Raw genomic sequence first — 20568 nt, 5'->3', positions numbered from 1 at the left:
GAGTTCGTCTCCCAAAACACGTTAGCTTGTTGGGAAACTTGAAGGGAGTTGTAATGCACCACCTGGCGGTACCTCTAGCAACCCACGGAATAGGATTCCCCAGAGCACGGAGTCTAAGTCCCAGTCTGCTTGTTCACCAGGGCCCCTGATGGTGGGGATGGACTTGGAGCAGACAGAGACCAGGTCGCGGCCCCTGAGTACACTCACCCGTGGATGGCTGAGCAGAAGCGTGGTCAGACAGGCCGGGTCGGTAACGGTGGGGACAGCGCGGTACAAGGCAGCAGGCACAGAATAGTTGGGTTACTCGCCGGGTCAGTAACAGGAGGTCAGATCCAATGGGGGTATCCAAAGAGAAGTCATACAGGCCAGGGATCAGGGCAGGAGAAGACAGCACGGTCAGGATCAAGCAGGGTCGGCAGCAATCAAATAACAGGTACACAGAAGCAGGAACAGGGAACCAGTGTCAGTGCAGAGCGGATTTAAATAGCGCGCCCTGCACTGTCATTGGTGCCAGGCGCACGCCCGCGATCCCGAGTGCGCATGCGCAAGTGCCGCCACCGTCGCGGCCGCCCAGGACCTAGTGCCCGCACGCTAGTGTGAATCGGCACACTGCGCCTGCACAGAGCCACGTGCTGCGATGGATCCTGACATTGCCCCCCACGGGCAACCTCCGGATGCCCAACTGATCTCTCCTCCGTGGGTGGTTGCGATAAAACTCCCGGACAAGTCTGGGGGCATGAACATTTTGGGCTGGTTCCCGTGAGTTCTCATCAGGACCATAACCCTTCCATTTAATAAGGAACTGTGTCTGGCCACCTCTCTTCCTGCAATCCAAGATTGCTTCTACCTCAAATTCCTCTTGTTCGTCAATGGTTACAGCCTCCGGGGGTCTGGACCTCCGATCGGGGAAGGGATCTGGTGTTGCTGGCTTTAGTAGCGACACGTGGAAGACTGGGTGAATCTCAAAAGTTTCCGAAAGTGTGAGTTCGTACGTCACTTCATTGATCCTCCGTTTCACCCGGAATGGTCCCACAAACTTGGGTCCCGGTTTCTTAGAAGGGCATGACATCGTTAAATTTGTCGTCGCTAACCAGACCTGATCCCCCGGTTGCAGGATTAGTTCGCCTCTTCTTCTTTTGTCGAACGCCCTTTTACTGTCTTCCTGGGCCTTCGCAATTGCTTCTTGTAGCATCTTGTTGTTAGTAGAAAAAAAATCCAGCATATCTTGTGTAGCAGGAACTGAGCTTCCTGAAATCAGGCCAGGCAAAAATGTGGGATGGAACCCGTAGTTTGAAAAAAATGGGGATTGCCCCGTAGTAGAATGATTTGCGTTATTGTACGCAAATTCGGCTAGTGGCAGGAGCGCCAGCCAATCGTCCTGGAGAAAAGACGTATAGCATCTTAGGTACTGTTCCAGCGTCTGGTTCGTCCTTTCCGTTTGCCCATTTGTCTGAGGGTGGTATGCGGACGAGAATGACAGTCTGATCCCTAAGACTTCGCATAAAGGCTTCCAGAACTTCGATGTAAACTGGATCCCCCAGTCTGAGACAATGTCTTCTGGGATCCCATGAAGCCTTACCACTTCCTTTACCAAAATTTGTGCTGTTTCCAGAGCTGAGAGCGTGCCTCTCAATGGTAGGAAATGGGCCATCTTCGACAGGCGATCTACAATTACAAAGATTGCTGAGTGATCTTGCGAAGGTGGGAGCTCCACTATAAAATCCATAGAGATCATTTGCCACGGTCGGTCCAGTAACCCAATGAAGCGTTGCACGCCCTTCTTGTCCGTAGGTACTGGCCACTCCAGAATGGCGAAGATTTTCTGGGGATCCATCGCAACCCCCGTGGTGGAGATGATCAGCCCCAAAAAAGCGATGCTATGCTGCTCAAAGCTGCATTTGTCTGCTTTAGCATACAGTCCATGCTGACGTAAATGCTCCAGCACGCACTTGACATGACCCCTGTGGGCCTCCAGGGACGGGGAGAAGATGAGAATATCATCTAGGTAGATGACCACAAAAATGTCAAGATAGTCCCTAAGTACATCATTTATGAAATGTTGGAACGTGGCTGGGGCATTGCAAAGTCCGAAAGGCATGACCAAGTATTCAAAATGACTGTCATTATGGATATCAGAGGGGCTCTGACGTCACCACGCACCCGAGAATAGATGGCGAGTACAGGCTGTGTGCGGCAGACACACAGAGGAGGCTCTGTTTTATATCATAAAGCTTGTTATCTATATTACCAATGTGAGTGCATAGTTATACCGGGCACTAAATAAAAAAGCTTTTTAAAGGATAAGGCACTATATTTCCTTTCTGTGATATATATACCGTATTTTCCGGCGTATAGGACGACCCCCTACTTTTCCTGTTAAAATATAGGGTTTGAGCTATACTCACCGTATAAGACTACCCCTCTTCCAACGCACACCAAATAAAAATGAAAAAACATCAGATTTGATTTCAGTATGGTATTCCAATGATGGGGTGCTATTCCTCCCACTGACACCAATGATGGGGCGCAATTCCTGCCACTGATACCAATGATGGGGCACTATTCCTCCCACTGATACAAATGATGGGATACTATTCCTACCACTGATACCAATGATGGGACACTATTCCTCCCACTGACACTAATGATGGGGTGCTATTCCTCCCACTGACACCAATGATGGGGTGCTATTCCTCCCACTGACACTAATGATGGGGCACTATTCCTCCCACTGACACCAATGATGGGGCACGATTCTTCCCACTGACACCAATAATGGGGCACTATTCCTCCCACTGACACTAATGATGGTGCCCCATCAGTAGTGTCAGTGTGTGAGGAATAGTGTCCCATCATTAGTGTCAGTGGGAGGAATAGTGCCCCATCATTGGTGTCAGTGGGAGGAATAGTGTCCCATCATTAGTGTCAGTGGGAGGAATAGTGCCCCATCATTGGTGTCAGTGGGAGGAATAGCACCCCATCATTGGTGTCACTGGGAGGAATAGCGCTCCATCATTAGTGTCAGTGGGAGGAATAGCGCCCCATCATTGGTGTCAGTGAGAGGAATAGCGCCCCATCATTGGTATCAGTGGCAGGAATTGCGTCCCATCATTGGTGTCAGTGGGAGGAATAGCGCCCCATCATTGGTATCAGTGGCAGGAATTGCGCCCCATCATTGGTGTCAGTGGGGGGAATAGCGCCCCATCATTGGTATCAGTGGAAGGAATAGTGCCCCATCATTGGTGTCAGTGGGAGGAATTGCGCCCCATCATTGGTGCAGTGGGAGGAATAGCGCCCCATCATTGGTATCAGTGGGAGGAATAGCGCCCCATCATTGGTATCAGTGGGAGGAATAGCGCCCCATCATTGGTGTCAGTGAGAGGAATAGTGCCCCATCATTGGTATCAGTGGAAGGAATAGCGCCCCATCATTGGTATCAGTGGGAGGAATAGTGCCCCATCATTGGTATCAGTGGGAGGAATAGCGCCCCATCATTGGTGTCAGTGAGAGGAATAGTGCCCCATCATTGTTGTCAGTGAGAGGAATAGTGCCCCATCATTGGTGTCAGTGGGAGGAATAGCGCCCCATCATTGGTATCAGTGGGAGGAATAGCGCCCCATCATTGGTATCAGTGGGAGGAATAGTGCCCCATCATTGGTGTCAGTGAGAGGAATAGTGCCCCATCATTGGTATCAGTGGGAGGAATAGCGCCCCATCATTGGTATCAGTGGCAGGAATAGTGCCCCATCATTGGTGTCAGTGAGAGGAATAGTGCCCCATCATTGGTATCAGTGGAAGTAATAGTGCCCCATCATTGGTATCAGTGGGAGGAATTGCGCCCCATCATTGGTGTCAGTGGGGGAGGAATAGTGCCCCATCATTGGTGTCAGTGGGGGAGGAATAGTGTCACATCATTGGTGTCAGTGGGGGAGGAATAGTGCCCCATCATTGGTATCAGTGGGAGGAATAGTGCCCCATCATTGGTGTCAGTGGGAGGAATAGTGCCCCATCATTGGTGTCAGTGGGAGGAATAGTGCCCCATCATTGGTGTCAGTGGGAGGAATAGTGCCCCATCATTGGTATCAGTGGAAGGAATAGTGCCCCATCATTAGATTTATTTATTGAGAAATTTAATTTACTTTATATTTAACCATTAGCCGCCCGGTCTATAGCCGTTTGGCGGCCGCAAAAATGGTTTAGCTTTCCGGGGTGTATGCCATTTGGCGTTCTCCCGCACATGCGCAGTTCTCGCGGTTGCAGAGCCCCGCAGCGGCGCGATCTGTCACCGGCCGTGTACCTGGGACACGGCCAATGACAGATCTGAGTACCGGCCCCCCCGTTGACGGTACCATGTGACCTGCTGTGACCAATAACAGCAGGTCACATGACAGTTGTATACAATGGATGGCTTCATTCATGCCATCCATTGTATACTAGTGTCTAGCTGTGAATGGTCACAGCAGGTCACATGCACATGTCATGTGATTAGCTGTGGCCAAATCACAGCTAAGCACAAAAAAAAAAAAATCGATTTCATTCAGGTAAATGCTTGCTTATAGCAAAGTAATTCTTTGCTATAAGCAAATTGTGTAAAAAAAAAAAAAAAATACTGATCACTTCCCCAAAGTAGTACAATGTTACTATGGTAACATTGTACTACTTTGGTCATAGCAAAATATGAAAAAAAATCTTAAAAAAAAAAAAAAAAAATATATATATATATATATATATTTTTTTTTTATTTATTTATTTTTTTATTTTTTTTTCTTCATACTGTCAGCAGTCAGTGTCCCTGTTCACCGCCATGCCAGTTATATGATGATGCTGTACTGCACTGGTGACAGTATGTAAAAAAAAAAAAATAGTGAAAATAATTTTTTTAATTTTTTAATTTTCCGAAAAATTATGACAAAAAAAATACAACTTCAAAAAACTTGCCATTCCTCTTATGAAGTACGTCGGACTGTCTACTTTGCAAAAAGGGGTCATTTGGGGGATATCTGTACTGTGCTGACATTTGGGGGATATCTGTACTGTCCTGACATTTGGGGGATATCTGTACTGTTCTGACATTCTTGGACCTCAAGAAATTAGATTGGCTGTCAGTACTTCAGGATTGATCAATATTCAGATCTATCCCATAGTTTGTGAACTCTATAACTTTCCTACAAACTAAATAATACATCCTAATTGGGTTATTTTCACCAAAGACATGTAGCAGAATACATCTCGGCCTAAATTTATGAAGAAGAATTATTTATTTGTAAACTTTTATAACAGAAACAAAGAAAAACGTGTGGTTTTTTCAAAATTTTTGGTCTTTTTTTGTTAATTTAGCAAAAAATAAAAACTCCAGCGGTGATTAACCTCCTCGGCGGTATGATTCTTTCCGATTTTTGGTGCTGAAAGCGGTACCATTTTTTTGCATGGAAATATGTAGTTTTTTTATTGTAGGCCTGTAATTTTTAGGAATAACTCACTGAAATCTGTCTGAACAAGAGTCTAGTAAACATCCCGGGGATGATAAAATTTGAAACACGAAATCATAAATTATAATTTAATAAATAATCATAAAAAATAATAATATAATAATACATTTAATTCAATAATATAATCAAACCAAAAACACTGAAATGTGAAATATAGCGCCAAGTTCGCACATTGCTGAGCAAAGTCGCAAAATCGTTTTCAGTGTCTGATGAGGAATTTCCCCCACGAATCATTATCACTCAATTCTGCAAGTGGTTCTGATTTACTATCGCTGTTCTCTAGCCGGTCTAAAACCGCATCTGACCTAAAGGGACGCTTTTTGGATGCCATGGACATTTCTCAGTTTCCAGGCAGAAAGAACAAACAAAATGCAGGACAAAGCATTAGGGACAAGATGTATGTGAAATTGGTTGAGACAGCAATGTTTTACTATGTAAAATGTAAAAAAAAGACATTTTTTAAAATTTTTAAATTTCCCGCCGCCAGCGGCGCCCGTACGTCCCGACGTCACAGGGACAGGACACAGAAGCCGGATGCCGGCATCGGCCGGAGGAGATGACCGGGGACGCTGCAGGGGACACATCGCGGGAGCGCAGGGTAAGGTAAGTGAAGAACAAATGCCGGAGCAGTGCCGCATGGTATTCCCGAGTGTAGCTCGGGGTTACCGTTTGTGGTACTGAAATGTTACCCCGAGCTACACTCGGGAATACCACCAGGGAGGTTAAATACCACCAAAAGAAAGCTCTAGTTGTGTGAAGAAAATGATAAAATTTTAGTTTGGTTACAATGTTGTATGACCGCGCAATTGTCATTCAAAGTGTGAGAGCGCTGAAACCTGAAAAATGGCCTGGGCAGGAAGGGGTAAAATTGCCCGGTATTGAAATGGTTAATTCTCATTTTTTGATTATTTCAATCATGTCACAAGGTACAAGAGTATTTTAGATTTAGCACAGGATTAATGACACAAAGTTTGAGATTTACTGTTGTATATTTATGTTTATGGTACTTATTTATGGAGCGCGGCATTTAAGTTTTCAATATTTACAGTAAAAAATCAAATTTCATCATAAATTCAGGCCAAAATGTTTTCTGCTCCGTGTCTTCGCTAAAAAAAATCCCAATACGTGTAAATTAATTGGTTTACATGAAAGGTATAGCGTTTACAAATGGCGGTATTTATACTGGGATTTTGTTTTACCAGTAATGGTGGCGATCAGCGACTTATAGCGGGACTGCAGCGGGCATTCTGACACTGGGGGGGAATTGACTTGGTGTCACTGACATCCCCAGTGACACCAATACAGTGATCAGTGCTAATAAAAACCACTGACGCTGTACTAATGGCACTGGGCAGGAAGGGGTTAACATCTGGGGCGATTAAAGGGTTAACTGTGTGCTGTTTTACTGTGTGCTGTGAGTGTGTGCTTCACTGTAAGCACACTGCTTTGTATGACTCTGCTATGCTCTGCCATACAAAGCAGTGTGCAGGAGCTGACGAGAGAGAACTGTATTGTTTAATTACAGCTCTCTCTCTCTCTGTCTTTAATAATCCTCGATCACCGGGTGCCGTAATCACCGGCCGCGTTCTGTCTCTCCAATCTAAGCATTGAAAGTGTGATCTCTGTAACTTACAGTTGTGATGAGATAGCGATAACTCCAATCTTAGTTGAATAACACAGGCAGTGACTCGATGAACATCGGATAGGTCAAAAGATAATAATGTGACATGACATGAGGATTGAAGCTTAGGTGCATTACTGGGAAAAATGAACAAAAGGGTGGGGCTATCTATAAAGCATGAACTAAACCAAAGGAAAGGGAGGAGCAGAGATAAAATGCTTTCCCTGCTTTCCGGCACGCTATTCCCTCTGGCGATGCCCCGGCGACTAATGGCCCACCACGACCCTTGAAGCCCCGGTCTCTCCTACCGGCCGCAACAGATCACGGTTGAGCACAAACCACGCAGGGCCGACGATCGCTACCGCAACGCCCCGCTCGACCCTGATGACGATCCTTCAACACCTTCAGCGCCTCACGACGCCGAGCCCTCAGCACCCGACGCCTGGCCTCAACAACCCCAGTCACCGAGCCGCCAGCATCACCAGTCGCCGTGCCTACCATCACCCCCAGCCATCGCACCCTACGACCCCTCCACTAGCCGAACCACCGTACCCACTGAAGACATGCCACAGCACCCATGGTCGCCAGCTTACTGCACCCACAGACTGCTGCCAACCAGCTGCCGCCCTCCACCCTCACTCTACCCCTACAGAAGGACCCAAATGACTCTCCCACGGTAATACAGATTCCCCACACCACCTTGCCCTGACCTGTATCCCTTCACCTCCCCTGACCCAACTGTCTCCCCACCCACCCCAACATGCCTCCTGCACTCCTCCTCCTCATTTTCCTCTCCACCATCCCAAAAATCACCTCCCTCTACCCGCCTACCCCCCCAAAACAGCTCTACATTGCCCCTTCACTTCTCCCCTCTCCCCACTACGGCACTCACCACCTCCTCCTGCTACTCCACTCCCCCGTCGACCCACGTGCCACCACTATCAGACCCACACGCTCCTACACTTCCCATCCCCATGCCACCTTCCTCACCCTTCTCCTTCTCCTATCTGCTGGGGACATCTGCCCGAACCCTGGCCCCTCGCCACCTCACCCCTCCTCTAGGGACCCCCCTGCTCCCGCCAGCTGCCGTAACCCCCTCAACCTCATATCTGTGCCCCTTCTCCCCGCATCCATCCCCCCTCTCTCGGTTGCACTCCTGAACGCCCGCTCGGTCTGCAACAAACTTACTGCCATCCATGACCTCTTCATCTCCCGCTCCCTTAACCTCCTAGCCATCACCGAAACCTGGGTACAGGCCACTGACTCCACCTCCCCTGCGGCACTCTCCTATGGAGGTCTCGTCTGGTCCCATTCACCAAGACTGAGCGGTCACAAAGGTGGTGGGGTCGGCCTGCTCCTATCACCGCTGAGCACCTTCCAGGTCCTCCCTAACCCTCCCTCCCTATCCTTCTCCTCCTTCGAGGCTCACTGTATCCGGCTCTTCACCCCCACCCCCCTAAGGATCGCAGTGATCTACAGGCCTCCCGGATCCATAGCCCGCTTCCTGGATGACTTCGCCGCCTGGCTTCCCTTCTTCCTCTCCTCTGAGCTACCAACCATCATCCTCGGGGACTTCAATATCCCCATCAATGACAACAGCCCGGCTACTTCCCAACTCCTCCACCTAACCTCCTCCTTCGCGCTCACACAGCACACTCAATCCTCCACCCACATCATTGGGAACACCCTGGACCTCGTCTTCTCCCACCTCTGTACCCTCAACCAGTTCTCTAACACCCCCTTCCCTCTCTCCGACCACCACCTCCTCACGTTCTCCATCTCCCCTTCCCCTAACTCCCCCCCCCCAGAGCGCCAAACCATCACCAGCCACAACCTCCGCAACCTGAACCCGGCCCCCCTCCACTCAGCTGCCGACCGCCTACACGACAGCATCCTTCCACTGTCTTGTCCTGACCTAGCCACTAACACGTACAGCGACTCACTATCAGCTACCCTAGACTCTCTGGCACCCCTAACCACACGCTACATCAAACCCAGACCGTTCCAACCATGGCAGAACGACCACACTAAATGCCTCAAACGCCGCAGTCGCGCGCTAGAGAGACTATGGCGCAAAACCAGGTCCCCCCGTTCGTTCTCCCTCTACAAATCTGCCTTCCTCACTTACACCTCCTCCCTCCACGCCGCCAAGCAGGCTTACTTCGTAAACCTGATTAACACCCTCTCCTCCTGCCCTCGCCGACTCTTCTCCACCTTCAACTCCCTGCTCTCTCCCCCCCCTCCTCCACTCAGTACCTCACTCACCGCCCACAAAATTGCCACTCATTTCCACAACAAGATTGATGCAATCCGTCAGGACATAGTCAACTCGCAATCTACCTCCCCACCTAGCCTCCCCCCCCTATCTCCCCCTCATCTCTTCCCTCCTCTGACCTCGCAACCGCACTGCCCCCCTCCACACCCAAGACCCCACTTACCGTAACCCCACCAGCTCTGCACTCCTTCAGCCCCGCTACCACTGAGGAAGTCACCAGGGTCTTCTCAGAAGCCCGCCTCACTACCTGCCCCCTGGACCCTATCCCCTCTCGACTCCTCCAGTCACCCCCCTCTTCCCTCATCTGCTCCCTCACCCACATCTTCAATCTCTCCCTCTCTACCGGCGTATTCCCCTCCCCCCTAAAGCATGCGCACATCACCCCCATACTCAAAAAGCCCTCCCTGGACCCCTCTGACCCAAACAACCTCAGACCCATCTCCCTGCTGCCACTCACTTCCAAACTCCTGGAGCGCTTAGTCTACAACCGCCTAAGCGCCCACCTAACTGACAACAACCTCCTTGATCCACTACAGTCCGGCTTCCGTCCCCTACACTCCACCGAAACCGCCCTCCTCAAAATCACCAACGACCTACTAACTGCCAAAGCCAAAGGCGACTACTCTGTCCTCCTCCTCCTGGACCTCTCCGTGGCCTTCGACACAGTTGACCACCCCCTCCTCCTTAATAAACTACTCTCCCTTGGCATCAGAGACACCGCTCTCTTCTGGTTCTCCTCTTACCTATCCCGACGCTCCTTCAGCGTTTCCTACAATGGTGCCACCTCCCCTTCCCTCCCCCTCTCTGTTGGGGTCCCCCAGGGCTCTGTCCTTGGACCCCTTCTCTTCTCCATCTACACCTCCTCCCTTGGCAAACTCATACACTCCCACGGCTTCAACTATCACCTCTACGCTGATGATACTCAAATCTACCTCTCCACCCCTCACCTCACCCCCACATTCTCCGCCCGCATCACTCACCTCCTAAACGACATCTCTGACTGGATGTCGCTCCATTTCCTCAAGCTTAACCTCTCCAAAACCGAGCTTCTCGTCTTCCCCCCAGCCCGGGCCCCCCCCCCATCCTATCCATCACTACTAACATCACCACCATCAATCCCGCCCCGCAAGCCAAGGTCCTTGGCGTCATTCTGGACTCTAACCTCTCCTTCCAACCTCATGTCAAATCGCTCACAAACACATGCAGACTCCACCTCCGCAATATCGCCAAAATACGCTCCTTCCTTACCCCAGACACCACTAAACTACTTGTACACTCCCTGATTATCTCACGCCTTGACTACTGCAACTCCCTCCTCACCGTCCTACCCCAGTGCAGGCTCTCCCCGCTTCAGACCATCCTCAACTCAGCGGCTAGACTCATCCACCTCACCACCCGCTCCACCTCTGCCACCCCCCTCTGCCTCTCCCTCCACTGGCTCCCTATCGCCCAACGCATCAAATTCAAACTACTCACTCTGACCTGCAAAGCCATTCACAACACTGCCCCTAACTACCTCACCGACCTGATTCCCAAGTACCACCCTACCCGTACCTTTCGCTCTTCACAGGACCTCCTTCTATCTTGCTCCCTGGTCTCCTCCTCACACGCACGTCTGCAAGACTTCTCCAGGTCCTCCCCCATCCTCTGGAACTCACTACCCCAATCCATCAGACTGTCACCTTCCCTCCTCACCTTCAGGCGCTCCCTGTAAACCCACCTCTTCAGGGAAGCCTACCCCACCCTCACCTAACTGCTGCTCTCCTTCATTCCTCCTGCCACTCCATCCCCCACAGCCACTTCCTCCTGTACCACTACCCCCTCCCTCCTAGATTGTAAGCTCGAAAGAGTAGGGCCCTATAACCCCTCGTGTGCTGTTTGTAGTTGCTGTAATGTTTCATGCATTGTCCCCCCCCTCTATTGTACAGCGTTGAGCAAACCCTTTGGCGCTATATAAACTCAATGTAATGTAAATGCAAAGAACACTTAAAGGCATATGACAGTCATGTGAAACATGACAGGCCGGGACCCGATGATTAACAGTTGAGGCCGCGAATAGCGCCCCCTACCTGGTAACGCAAAATCACATATATATTATATACGTGATTTTGCGCCCCCGTTCCGCCCTGTAGCGGTATTACTGTTATAGGGCGGACAGGAAGCAGTTAAAGGATACGTTCATCTTTCATAACATATGTTATGCTCATATTCAGGGTGTTACATGTTATGAATAGACTGGCCCCCCACTTTGACAGCTAGCTGGGGATTTTCTCCTCTTGCTAGCTGTCAAATAAGAAAAAAATGCTGCTTCTGTTCAGGGCTCCGCCCACCCGGCCGCATCACTCATTCACAGTATTCTGTGAATGAGAAACTACAAGTCCCGACAGCCTTAGCGGCCATCGTCTTATAGTTCTCAATGAACGACCACAATGTGTGCTGCATTGATTCTTCCTGTCACTGTATCTGCGTGCCTGTACATCCTGTATGGACAAGCAGGTATACTGACAGGTCTGCAGGAGACCTGCATGGCACCAGTGAACTGTTGATCGCTGGTGCAGTGGTTTATAGGCTCCTGCAACCAAAAAATAATAAATGCACTTTTTTTTTTGCCTGCAAACAAATGTGCATGTATTACTTTTTAGCAAAAGCTGAACTTATCCTTTAACACAGCTGCACCTAAAGCCGATTGAAGAATTGGCTCGGGTGAGGACATCGGTTAATCCATGGACAGGTAAGTTGCCCTATATTAAAAGTCAGGGGCTACAGTATTTGTTGCCGCTGACTTTCAGTTTTTGGGGGAGGGAAGACGGAGCTCCTCTTTAAGTGTCCTGATGATGCAATGTATTTTTGTCTTTTAATTGAACTTGATGGACGTGTCTTTTTTTACCCAGTTTGACTAACCATGAATTTATGTATTTCAGGTGTCTGCACAGACTACAAATACATCTTTTTTGGATGTCTGCGACCAGCACACCCCTCCATCTTCACGCACCGCACTCCTTGTTGGGTATAGCGTGTTACTGCCCCTTGGAGTCATATTGAATGGGGTGTCCCTCTTTGTGTTCCTGCGTTGGCTACGACCTCTCTCAGTGGTGGGAACTTTCCTGTGTAACCTGGCGCTCAGCGACCTCCTCTTCTCCCTGTCGCTGCCCCTGAGAATATACTACTATGCCAACAACCACTGGCCCTTTGGTTCTTTCCTCTGTCGCCTCTCTGGATCCATCTTCCATATCAACATGTACGGCAGCTGCCTCTTCCTCTTTTGTATAAACGTGGATCGCTACCTGGCCATTGTGCACCCTTTGCGGTTCCGCCACCTACGAAGGCCCAGAGTTGCCCGGCTGACTTGTCTATGTGTCTGGCTGGTGATCATCAGTGGTTCAGTGCCAGCTGCCATGGTACATGACTCAAAGGATTGCTGGAATGGACATGAATTTGTTCACCGCTGTTTTGAGGGTTTAAGTAGTTGGGAGGGCTTTTTGTTTCCATTGCTGTTAGTCGCGGAGGTGATTGGTTTTCTTTTGCCCCTTACTGCTGTAGTATATGGTTCCAGCCATGTTTTCTTCGAGCTGTGCCGGGCAGCAGAAGGAGGCACAAAGAGGCATCGCAAAACCATCCGACTACTCGTCCTCAACCTTAGTATCTTCTTGTTTTGTTTTGTTCCTTACAACTCAACTCTGGTTGGATATGGCCTTCTCCGGGCCGGCCTCGTACAGGACAGATGGGACTCAAAATCAACGTTAAAGAGAATTATTTCTATTACCGTCCTACTAGCCAGCACCAACTGTGCACTTGACCCCTTAGTTTATTATTTTAGCACTGAGGGCTTCCAAAAGACAATTAGTCAAATTGTGCGCTCCAGTAAGTCTTCCAAGGGGAAGAACAGCTCCAGCAGGATTACAGATGACATTGTGGCTTCTGACCATAATCCAAAGGTGAAAAGTTCCGGAATTACAACTCGTTCCAGCAAAGACTATGAGAATAGTGAAAAGAGACCGTGTCAGGTTAAGTTAGGTGTGACCAATGGCAGGGAGAAGAAAAGAATGATTGAGGAGTCTGAGATTTAAGTCAGTATTGAATAGAACAATGCACTTGAAAGTCTGGGCCAACTGTGAACAAAGTGTACCAGGTGGGCTTCTGGTCTTTTTGGAAGATATATTTTTGATATGGGAGGGAAGGGTAAAAGTCATGGACCATGTCCATTTGGGAAGACTTTTATTCACTTCCTGTCAAGTAGAAGACACAAGGTGCTATCTTAGATAGCTGTGTCCCCATTTGAACCCTTGCCTCCTCTTCCTATACTAGCGACACTGCCAACTTTTTAATCCCCCTCATTTTTACTCACAGTGACAATGGTTTCTAGAACAAGCTGAAATGGTGAATCTCCCCAGCAGGAACAAAACCAGAAAACAACATTTGGGCTTCCAAGAGACAGTCAGATTGTGCTCCTCAGTAATTCGTCCAAGGACAAGAATGAGTTCAACAGGATTACAGACAACATTGTGGCTTCTGTCCATAATCCAAGGGTGAACATCTTCAGAATTACTCTTGGTTCCAGCAAGGACTCTAAGAATAGTGAAAAGAAACTGTGTCAGATTAAGTTAGGTGCCACCAATGACAGTGAGAAGAAAAGAATAAGCGACGAATCTGAGATTTCAACCAAAACCAAAAAGGACATTGCACTGGAGAGAGCATGAACAAAAGGGTTGCAGATGGGCATCAGGAATTCTTGGTGGACGTTTACCCATAAAGCATATCTAAAGCCACATTTAGATAAGGGAGGGAAGTGATAAAAGCTTGGTAGGTTTTCATTCACTTTTTATCCCGTAGAAGCAACAGGAAGTGAGAGGAATTCTCTCCAAAGTGAGGAAAATCATCTTTGCACAGTTGTCAACATTGGGACCTTTGCTCTTTAGTTCTAGGAGAACCTAAAATTTGAATTTCCACTCACTTTCAGTTGCAATGACTATTGTCCCTAAGCAAAGTAGAGATGGTGAATATCTCAAGTAGAGACACAGCCAGATATAAAAACTCAACTGCATTGCTAACCATTCACAACTCTATCCAGAATATGAAGTTTGGGCTCTAAATGCACCCTAACTTCACATTGCAAAGGGTCTCTTATCCATTACCAGGCATTTTTAACCAAAGCCTATTTATAGATTTAGTAAACTCTTTCAGTTTTTTTTCTATCGGGGTGGGGGGTTAGGTTTCCAGTAGACACAACAGGAAGTGAGAGGAATTCCCTTCTTAGACAGTTGTCACCCAGTGGACAATTCCCCTCTTTTCCTGTTTTGATGACAACTATAAATATTTTGGATTTTCCATTACTTTTAAACCAAGTTACAATGGCCACAGGACAAATAGAAAGACTAAATCTCCCCAGTGGGGGCACAGTCACCATACCTCCCATCTTTATGAGAAAAGAGGGACACATAACCACCACTTCCAGCTAAATGGACCATGAAGAACTAATATGAAATCAATGGTTGGTTAGATTCACAGATGCTTTCTTTTTTTCCACTATTTTTTCTTTTATACTGACTTAGATTTGGGTCCAAAAGAGGGACAGGCCCTCCAAATAGTTTGAAAACCAGAGCACTTTTGAAATGTGTTTCTCAAAGAAAGTGAAAGCCTAACGCCAGACCTTTTTTTTTTTTGTTTTTTTTTTTGAGGTCGGGGTGAGTCACGGAGTATGAAACCTCTACCAATAGAAATGAAGTCCATAGTGAAGCCAAATGGCTCAGGTTTTGGTGGCTTTCCACAAAGCGAGGGCCTCTCAAATTTAGGAGTCATTAAATTTGAGTAGCTGCACCAGAAAGAGTGCCAAACCAACGTTCTAAGAGACCGACAATGATTTACTGGTTGAGTTAATGACCACAGAAAGGACAATAAACTGCCAACACGTTTTGGGGACCTACAGGTCTCCCACTTCCTCAGGGATTAAGTACAATTAAATGACCAGGATCCATGAATCAATGAACTTTGCTGGATCATTGATCCTGGTCATATCTGAATTTTCACACAGTAAACAATTGAGCTCCGGTGACTACTGCTGAGTCCCTAAACCATTTCATTTGAAGTGTTTTGCTTTGAGAACATTTATTTAATTTTCTAACCCTTGGTAGGGCCAAATCAACATTCATTTTCAACCGCAGTCAGGAGATAATTCGAAGGAGCAGGATGGGAAATTTTTTTCCAATGAACGAATGTCTAACGGCAAATTAGGTTTTTGTTTCAGAAAGTCTATTCATTCTGTAACTACTAAAAGCAACCCAAATTTTAAAGCAGAATTCCTCCCCCCCCCCATTTTTTTAAATTCCCTACTTACCTGGTGGTGAGTGCTGCACATTTCAGATACTCACTCAGTGGATCCAGTGTTGTCCAGCTGAGATTATGTTCTCTTCTGATAGTGCTTGGTCCCGCACTGCCATGTTTTGCCACGAGGTCATTGAAAGGCTGCTAGCTGTTCTTGGTTGAGCCTACCCTCCTTCCTGATGATGCCCCGCTAGGTCTGCCCCCACCATCTTTACTGAATGGAAGGCTTTGCCTCCTGGGATCTGTGGTGTGCATATCCCAAGAGGCAAAGGGAGGACCATGCACGTCAATCTCCTAGGCGAATGATATGGGCACAGGGGGGCAAGGCCAAAGGATTAATTTTAAAAAAGTAAATAAAGAGAAAAAAAAAAACACTGTCCATGCACAGGGGGGAGAGATCATGTTTCAGAGAGTGAAGATCTACTTTTGAGCAACATTTGGATGGTCATCAAATGCAAATAGGCTTTTTGTGGGAATGTCCATACGAACGTTTGTTCAAAAATCTACTCTTGTTTGGCTAGCTTTAGACTTAACTACACCCCCTTATGCCACTCTGCGTCCCCCTCCCCCCTGTACAAAAAATGGCCACCGCCCCAGTCTAGAACTGGCCTTCAAAGCCCTACATATGGCTCCCACCTTCTTGCCCTGCCATGAGCCTTACTGGAATCTCTCCGACCTGAGCGTTTGTGTGTCTTGTTAATGTTCTATTTTGTCTAATGGTCTTTTTGTATTGTTTAATTAATGTACTGTATTACTGCACTGAACAAATCAATAAAGAAAATGAAAAAAAAAAGAAATTAAAACACTTTGTTCAAAGTTATGGAGAGAAATTCTATTTTTTTTTTATTAAAGCACAGACGTGGTTGATGAGTTAACTGGCTTCCATCTAATCTGGCTTTACAGTACTTTGCACTTGTATATGATTGTGGTAAATAGTCTAGATCAGCCTTTCTCAACGTTTTACAACACAGAGGAACCCTCGAAATAACTTTCCGGTCTCAGGGAACCCCGTGCTAAAAATGACTATGTCTACATTAGTGTAATGGTCAGCGAGGAGAATGCTCCCTACACTTGTGGTCATTGAGAAGAATTGGTATATAAATGATGGACGGTGCCTCTGGATGTGTATTTATGCAGCAGGGGTGTCATGGAAATTTTGTATTTACAGGTTGAACTTTAAATGTGTCATACATGAGTGTTATTCATATGTCTCTCGTGTGGCTTAATTAAAGCTCTGAAGGCTGCAATTGGGCCATGCGCATGTACAATGTATGTATTACAGTACTCAGCTCGGTAATGGATGAGATCTGCGCTTATAGATCGGCGTGTATACCACCACGGCATTCGATGCGAATGCCGCCAGCGGTAGGCCGCGGGCCTGTATCCACATATCAGCAGCATAGTACCACATGGACTTCGTACCGCAAGGCGCCAAGCAGTGCAAACTCCGTGTGTAGGCTCATGTATATCTTACAAGCCATTACCAACCTGAAACTGTATCTGGATGGATGTGTTTTAATAAAGATCGTATCGGGCCCATTCAGATACAGACTGGCACTGTTTAATCTAGGGGATGCTTGTACAGAGAATTTACATACCACGAGGAGCTAATAGGATAGGAAGTTTGCTCTCCTCAGAGAGTTCATGGGGGGGGGAGGGGAGGACTGGTGTAAAGAAGAAGGTTGCTTCCCTCAGAGAGCTCATGGAGGGAGGGGAGGACTGGTGATAGATAAGAGGAAAGGCTACGCTCCAATCGAAATGTACATCCTGTGTTTAGGCACTCCCCATGCATTGTTCTGTGGGAGGGGATTGACCTGACTCATGTGGGGGGCGTGTGTGTGTGTGTAGTCTGAAGCCAGCCTCTATGTGAATTCCAACAGCAACCTGAGAGTGTCGTGTGATCATTCCTAGGTAACTGGAACTCCATTTCCCCACAATTCTGAGATAGCTAACCCAGTTGGAGGCGCAGGAATCATGGAGTTTAGCTGCAGTCGTGGTAAGCGAGATTCGCACAGCTTTATGGGGGATTTCTGCGCATCCAACTGCGAGTACTCACGGTAAGGAGAAATTCGTTAAAAGCGAATTTCCAAGACAGGGGGAAGGAAAAAAGAGCAGCTATCTAATCCATGGAAACCAAGGTGATATATAAAGGTGAATAATTAATTAGAACACCGTTTCTCATAAATGTGCAAACCCTATATATAATCAAAATTGTATAATAAAATCCTCTTAGTGTCAGTGAATCTTCCCAAGTTTTTCTTCAGTGTAATAATCCCAAAATATGGTCCATTTCCACCGTATACCATAAATAAGTAAGGCCTTTTAAGAGAATGATCCAATGAGCCAGAAATCCTCCAAGATTATCCCAAAAACGCTATACAAGATGCCGGGTTATCCCATATTTCCAAGCATGATGCAAAACTTGCCAGGGCCATCCATAGGCAATCACTCATAGAGAAAGAAAGGACCATATAGTATAGTATTTCCAGTAAAAATAGATCCAGGCTTTAATAAATACGTTTATATCAGAATAACATTAAAAACGCATGTATATCCATAACACGATCTCTCGAGCAGCTTCTAAGAACGCTTGTACTGATATCACCTTAAGGACCCCTTATGAGGAAGTCAGGAAGTGACGAAACGTGTCAAGGGACGTGACGTCAGACATTACACGTTGACTGGAATTAAGGTGATCGATTGAGTCTATTCCACATTTTCACATCTCTCACTGTGAAGAAACCTTTCCGTGTTTGGAGATTAAATTTCTTTTCCTCCAGACATAAAGAGCGCCCCCTTGTCCGCTGTGATGACCTCAGGGGGAATAACTACACCGAGTTCACTATATGAACCACTGATGTATTTATACATGGAGATCATATCCCCCCTTATGTATTATACATGGAGATCATATCCCCCCTTATGTATTATACATGGAGATCATATCCCCCCTTATGTATTATACATGGAGATCATATCCCCCCCTTATGTATTATACATGGAGATCATATCCCCCCTTATGTATTATACATGGAGATCATATCCCCCCTTATGTATTATACATGGTGATCATATCCCTCCTTATGTATTATACATGGAGATCATATCCCCCTTATGTATTATACATGGTGATTATATCCCCCCCTTATGTATTATACATGGAGATCATATCCCCCCCCCCCCCTTATGTATTATACATGGTGATCATATCCCCCCTTATGTATTATACATGGAGATCATATCCACCCTTATGTATTATACATGGAGATCATATCCCCCTTATGTATTATACATGGAGATCATATCCCCCCTTATGTATTATACATGGAGATCATATCCCCCCTTATGTATTATACATGGAGATCATATCCCCCCTTATGTATTATACATGGAGATCATATCCCCCCTTATGTATTATACATGGTGATTATATCCCCCCCTTATGTATTATACATGGAGATCATATCCCCCCTTATGTATTATACATGGAGATCATATCCCCCCTTATGTATTATACATGGAGATCATATCCCCCCCCCCCTTATGTATTATACATGGTGATCATATCCCCCCTTATGTATTATACATGGAGATCATATCCCCCCTTATGTATTATACATGGAGATCATATCCCCCCTTATGTATTATACATGGAGATCATATCCCCCTTATGTATTATACATGGAGATCATATCCCCCCTTATGTATTATACATGGAGATCATATCCCCCCTTATGTATTATACATGGTGATCATATCCCTCCTTATGTATTATACATGGAGATCATATCCCCCTTATGTATTATACATGGTGATTATATCCCCCCCTTATGTATTATACACGGAGATCATATCCCCCCTTATGTATTATACATGGAGATCATATCCCCCCCCCTTATGTATTATACATGGTGATCATATCCCCCCTTATGTATTATACATGGAGATCATATCCCCCCTTATGTATTATACATGGAGATCATATCCCCCCTTATGTATTATACATGGAGATCATATCCCCCCTTATGTATTATACATGGAGATCATATCCCCCTTATGTATTATACATGGAGATCATATCCCCCCTTATGTATTATACATGGAGATCATATCCCCCCTTATGTATTTTACATGGAGATCATATCCCCCCTTAAGTATTATACATGGAGATCATATCCCCCCCCTTATGTATTATACATGGAGATCATATCCCCTCTTATGTATTATACATGGAGATCATATCCCCCCTTATGTATTTTACATGGAGATCATATCCCCCCTTATGTATTATACATGGTGATCATATCTCCCCTTATGTATTATACATGGAGATCATATCCCCCCCTTATGTATTATACATGGAGATCATATCCCCCCCTTATGTATTATACATGGAGATCATATCCCCCCCTTATGTATTATACATGGAGATCATATCCCCCCCCCCTTATGTATTATACATGGAGATCATATCCCCCCTTATGTATTATACATGGAGATCATATCCCCCTTATGTATTATACATGGAGATCATATCCCCCCCTTATGTATTATACATGGAGATCATATCCCCCCTTGTGTATTATACATGGAGATCATATCCCCCCCCCCCTTATGTATTATACATGGAGATCTTATCCCCTCTTATGTATTATACATGGAGATCATATCCCCCCTTATGTATTTTACATGGAGATCATATCCCCCCTTATGTATTATACATGGAGATCATATCCCCCCCTTATGTATTATACATGGAGATTATATCCCCCCCTTATGTATTATACATGGAGATCATATCCCCCCCTTATGTATTATACATGGAGATCATATCCCCCCTTATGTATTATACATGGAGATCATAT

The 20568-nt window shown here is 46.5% G+C and overlaps 1 protein-coding gene across 1 annotated transcript in view; it reads left to right on the top strand.

Moving 5' to 3' along the window:
• The window catches only part of LPAR5 (lysophosphatidic acid receptor 5), a 55869-nt gene extending 39346 nt beyond the window's left edge, over positions 1 to 16523 (top strand). The window contains exon 2 of the mRNA XM_089664332.1: positions 12307 to 16523. Coding sequence (XP_089520458.1) covers positions 12307 to 13452 — 1146 coding nt within the window. The 3' untranslated portion in view covers positions 13453 to 16523. The remainder of the gene's footprint in view (positions 1 to 12306) is intronic.
• Positions 16524 to 20568: the final 4045 nt, after the last annotated feature.

This window comes from Staurois parvus, unplaced genomic scaffold (genome assembly GCF_062004578.1).
Source record: "Staurois parvus isolate SC_StPar_1 unplaced genomic scaffold, SC_StPar_1.0 ptg001885l, whole genome shotgun sequence".
NCBI lineage: Eukaryota > Metazoa > Chordata > Amphibia > Anura > Ranidae > Staurois > Staurois parvus.
This window is presented reverse-complemented; position numbering and strand designations above follow the sequence as displayed.